The sequence below is a fragment of the Ostrinia furnacalis genome, unplaced genomic scaffold (assembly GCF_004193835.3).
Source record: "Ostrinia furnacalis isolate ACB-3 unplaced genomic scaffold, ASM419383v2 OfSCF7359, whole genome shotgun sequence".
Classification (NCBI taxonomy): domain Eukaryota; kingdom Metazoa; phylum Arthropoda; class Insecta; order Lepidoptera; family Crambidae; genus Ostrinia; species Ostrinia furnacalis.
Window position 1 is genome coordinate 1 of NW_021137598.1, and position 5,712 is coordinate 5,712.

A 5,712-nucleotide genomic window follows, 5' to 3' on the forward strand; every position below is an offset into this window, starting at 1 on the left:
ATTATTTACAGTAGAAATGTAAAACTGTCACATCCGTGTCATGCAGTGTCACAGCCGTGTTTACGTAGGCTATTTTGTTTCCTTTCCGAGGGCTTTAAGGTTGTCCATATACATCAAAAGTATGCTTTTGGTTTATACTTTCGATACACATCGCAAAAAGTAAAAAAAAAAATCTTTAATTTTTAAAAAAAAATTGGCACAAATTTAAGAATGGCCCAGGTACCTCTATCTACAATAATCTACATCATACCTAATAAGGCCCAGCTACGCAGCTGCTCTAAAAAATGGTCAAAATAAAACCCCTAAAAACGAAAGCGTTGAAGTACGCACAATATACCACATAGTTACCATGAATAGTAATTTTGCAAGACAAAATTTTCCCGCACCCGGTCCTTATTAAGGTTCAGTCAAACCAACGCGATCAGTCGGCAAGCAGCGATGGCGATCAAGCATTAGTCTCAGATTGTCATCGCTGCACACCGGCTGATCGCGTTGGTTTGGCTGAACCTTTTATTTATTTATTTTTATTGGGCTATCAACATGAGATACAGTATTATACACAATTAAAAAAAAATTAAGCCAAAGGTCTCTAGCTAACTGCTCCCACACAAACGATAACCTCAGCATGCATAATATTATAATGTAAGCAACCCGTGAACTTTACACAACACAATAACATAATTATAGTAGGTACCTAATTACAACTTTGAATTTAAACAAAAAAAAAGAAAGCAACAAAAAAACAAAAAATAAAATAATAAGAGGCCTCCTAGATGCATGCCACCAGGGGCACGTCACCCGTCTTAATTGTACCAGCGAGGCTTTGAAAATGTATATCAAGTTCTGGCAACTTCTTGCTGAGATCATTGTACAAACGAGATACACGAACAATTGGTGAATTGCGACCCATCCTCGTCCTACAAAATCTATTTCTGAACAATCCACAAGGGTAACGTGGTATTTAGCTTTTATCTTTAGCTATGCAGACCTACTTTAAAAACCCTTACCCCGTGGCTAAGTAGGTATGTACCACAGTAGGTAGGTACTTACCCACTTGGTAATTGTCATATTCATCACCTACGAGTCTTGCCTTCCCCTGCCTACTCTGGGTTTGCCCATTGGGATACTCACAGGTTTGATTCATGTTAGACCTTTGATCGGTTCTCCTTGTCTCAAACACATGGCCTTGCGATCGTTCGTCATATTGCCAGCTAAAAGCACTCCCGAGTAGCAGCACGACACACAGCCTTTTATGCATTGTTTTATAGCCGAAATAAAATGAGAACTTATCAAGAGTTATTGTTACATATTGATTTTCATTCTATTTTTACCCGATTGCTCTAGGAGGGTTATGTATATGATGGATTAATAGAAATCATGAAAGCATTGCTAGTTGCTGTATGAGTTATTATGTTTCGATGAGTTGATTTATGTAATGGTCATGAGATAATTACCTAAATACATTTAATGAAGCAAAATCCCAGGTCACAATCGTATACCTTTTGTATTCATTTGACCTTTAATAGACCCCTATTGGATCACGCCCCAGACTTGGTTCGGATTTCGCCAAAATACGGCATATTTTTAGTACATTTATCAAACAATAGATGGCGCATTCTGTATTTAAATTGACGATATCTAAAGTTAAAGCGAGGTTTAGACTAGCAATAATACTTGCAGAAGTTGACTTTCGCAAGCTGTCATCACTGCAAATCTTGCAGAAGTTGGCTTGTATTTACACATAAAACAGCTTACGGAAGTCAACTTCTGCAAGTTTTATTGCTAGTCGGTTAAGAGCGTAATAAATAAAAGATTCCTTGATATATCATATAATTTTTATTAAATACATTTTTACACTTCAACACGTGCGTCACGGCGGAACATCTTAATACATTTTTGAATAATATTTCACTTCAGACGATCTCGTACTTGTCCGGATGGAGCGCCACTTCGTGAGAGAAGTCCACGGGCGCTCCGCCCTCCGCCTGCGAGACTCCGGTAGCGGATAGCAGGCACATCGTGGTGTCTGACGTCCACGTCACGGACAGCGGGAAGAAGTCGTTGGGAATGGCTGGGGTGACACTGGAAAAAAATGTTTTTTTAGTCTATGACTAAAACAAAGCTTGAACAGTGGACGGGCAGGTCAATCTACCAATGAAGAAAACAGAATAATTATGTTGTTTTTTTACATTTTCTAGACTTGGCATTATCCTCGTTGTGGGGATTAGGTTTTCAGGAAAGTTTCCCTGCGTTTCGACACTAACATTATGTACAGGTTTACAATAGCATATTTGAGAACACCACCAAAAATCAATTGACGTACTTTTTTTATGAACTATCAAAACGAGACTCTCCCTTTGGCAATACAAAGCAATGACGTCACTATTGAATCAATCACAATCGCAACAAAAATTCTTAATTTACAGTTGAAAAGATATAATGTGCAATGTGCATGACTCACGTGAACTCCAAACTGCCTGTTTTCTGCTGCTTATTGATGATGGGCACGGACCAGATGAGTGTGCGGCCCTTCTGTGCATAGCTGCCTTCCCACTGGTGCACTACCAGAGAGATGTTACCGGATCTGGAGAAAGAGATAACGTTATTGCACGTGCAATACTGTGTACCTTTTAAGTCGCGCCATTTCGAACTTTATTTCTTTATAGTAACGTAATAGTCGTTCAGAAACACCCCAAAAACACTTAATTTTATCGTCAAAAGTCAAAGAGGCTGTGGTCTCCTATAGACGCCGTAGACCACATACAGCGTTATGTCGTAGGTCGCGTTACACACAATGTTTACTATAGAAAGAAACAAAATAAATGTTTCTTTCTTTCAAATGCACTGTTGTGGTCTCCTTCAGACGACGTCCGCTTATAGACAAATAGCCCAATCAAGAGGCTACCAAGTATGGACACGATGGACGCGGAAGGAACGTTTGATGCTGACATCATATACCGCTTATAGCGTTTAATAGACCTTAGACTAAAACCACAGAATAATAATAAGTACTTCGTACAGAAGATTTTCTTCGCGAAGGTATTTAAAAAAATGTATGCTCAATGTCGTTAACAATATGGTGTAATAAAATTTAAATTAGCTTGTCTCAAGAGTCGAGCATCATTTTGTTGACAAACGTCAGTGATCGGTACTGCGCCGAAGACATAGGGCTGACTTCGGTAAAATGATGTGACGTGAGGTGCCAAACTGCGAAAAATGGCGGAGGAAATACATGATTTAGCATGAATTATCATGAATAATATTAACTACTTATTTACCTCTCAGTGTCTTGAGGCAACTTAAAAAAGTACATTCTGTGTTTTTATTATTATTTAGGCAGTTAAATACTGCACAGTATTTAGTACACCATTTTCTTGATTTTCTTCCATCATACACAAGAATACGCGTGCGTGAGTCAATGTTCGCTCGTATGTGAGGCCTTGTCGAATAGTATCCTGTAGGTGGGCCATCGTGCGTGTTTTGTTTTCGATGCAAACTCGCGGAGATGAACAGGCCTGCTAAAACATCAAATATTGTCTCCGAAAATATCTACATCGCCTAACACCCTGTATAACGTGACTCACGGCAGCGGGATGTGTATGTTGACGTCATTGAGCGACAGGTGGTCGTGCTCCAGCTCGTACTCGATGTTGACGTCACAGCCGCCGCCCGCGCCCTCCGACGGCCAGCAGTTCACTGGGGGACAACGCAACCACACGTTAAGACGGAACTTTAATTAATTAATTATTAATTAACACAAACATTACTATGAGGTCTCACAGTGCGCATTAGCATTTGACAATACCAATACCTTGATAATACAAACATTGTAGCTGCATTTGGAATCCCCAATACGTCACCCACATTCACAAAATAGAAAAAATACAGCATAAATTTGTAAAGCATCTTAACTACCGCGAATACCACATGTGGTCAGATTACGAGGATTCTTGTAAATCCCAAAATATTATGTCACTTGAAGACCGTCGTTGTTTACTTGACGTGACCTTTCTTTATAACATCTGCAATAGCAACATAGACAGCCTTAACCTTGCATCCAAAACGCTTACTTTTGGTGCTCCTCGCACCCGTACTAGACATACTAAGCTTTTTAGCAGTTCTTTGTCTCGCAGTAATTACTCCCAAAATTCTGTGGTATGCAGAATGCACCGCATTTATAACAAAAAGTTTAGTCAAGTCGATTTGTTTTGCACGTCCAGGCACTCTTTCAAGAGGGAGATTTGCGACTTATTAGGTAAATGAAAACTCACGCACACTCACACACACACACACACGCGAAGCAAGTGTTATAGTTGTCACGATCCCTATGTCTCACAAATGAGTCCAGGTTCTCGCGCGTGTATATAGCTACCTGGTAAATTAATCATCGTTTATTATCATCGTCATCATTTCAGCCATAGGACATCCACTGCTGAACATAGGCCTCCCACAATAATTTCCACAATGGCCGGTTGGTGGCGGCCTTTATGAGGTCGTCGGCCCACCTTGTGGGTGGATGTCCTACGCTTTCTGCATTGCTTATTTCAATCAATGATAGTCCAATTAACTGTTTGAGATAAAGAACCTTAATAGGGGCGTTTGGCGAAAAAAAAGTTTTCGGCGAGCACACGTTAGACGAATAGTGACGTGTTTCATTCATTGCAGTGACAGCGCTCACCGCTTGGCGACCGCCATTTTGTTTCCAAGCGCTTTTTTCCGTCAAATTCAAGATGGATACAAGAACTTAATCTCGTTTCAACCAATTTCGGACACAAGTTACACGATCTTTAATTTTTTTACAATAGTGTGAGTCACGTTAAAAAAATACATATAATACACAAAAAATGCCAACAAATAATAAAAAAATGATACTTTTTGAAAAAAATCTGCTTTTAAATTCGTGTTTTTTTGGTTATTTGATAAATTTCTCCAAAAAGCAAATTTTTTTTCAAAAAGTATCATTTTTATTATTTGTTGGCATTTTTTGTGTATTTTATGTATTTTTTTAGTATCGTCTGTTATTTAGCATTATTACTGTTTAATTTTATCAGGATATATGGCTTAGTTTAAAAATTATTAAGTTTTCTTTACTATAAGTAATTGGAAGAAATTTTTTTTTTTAAAATCTCAAAAATTTTGACCTCTTTTTTGTCGATAAAAATAGGTCTAGTTTCATCTATTTTCATATGTACACTTTAACGTGACTGTTTAGCGTAGCCTACTAGTCAAATGGTGAACTAACCTGTAACTGCAGTGATCGGGAGTCCCTGTTGTCCACGTGCACTCGAATCCTGCCGTATTGCTCGTCAGTTATGCGCAGTGTCAGCAAGCCTGGACAAAGAAATTTGAACATAAATTAGGTAGTTGACAATGAATGATTCCAAGGCATAACAATGTATAGCCCGACCAGGAACATAAAAACCCTCGCCATGTTGCGGAAAACTAATGGTACTAATTTCTTTTAATGGCAACAGTAACTGAAAACTTCATTGACATGTCACCTTGCATGTCAGTCTATTGCTGTCAAAGTGTAAACAAACTTTATTTTAAATGTGCGCAATTGATTTTGTGAATTAAATTGCTAAAATCTTTTTATAGTCGTGAAAGAAAAGTGGTTCACAATGTGTTAAAATATTTGTCGAAGAGAAATACTAAGGGTTCGGACAATATTTTCATTGAATAATGTTCCGACAAAGGTTGTCAAATTGACTG

General features: G+C 38.4%; 1 protein-coding gene across 1 annotated transcript; it reads right to left on the minus strand.

Moving 5' to 3' along the window:
• Positions 1-1,817: 1,817 nt before the first annotated feature.
• LOC114364182 (coatomer subunit delta-like) lies at positions 1,818-5,331 on the minus strand (the record flags this gene model as incomplete). The annotated part of the gene is made up of 4 exons (XM_028320205.1): positions 1,818-2,082; positions 2,462-2,584; positions 3,585-3,730; positions 5,243-5,331. Coding segments are annotated over 4 exons (527 nt in total), but the record flags the coding sequence as incomplete, so codon positions are not given.
• Between the last annotated feature and the right edge of the window lie 381 nt (positions 5,332-5,712).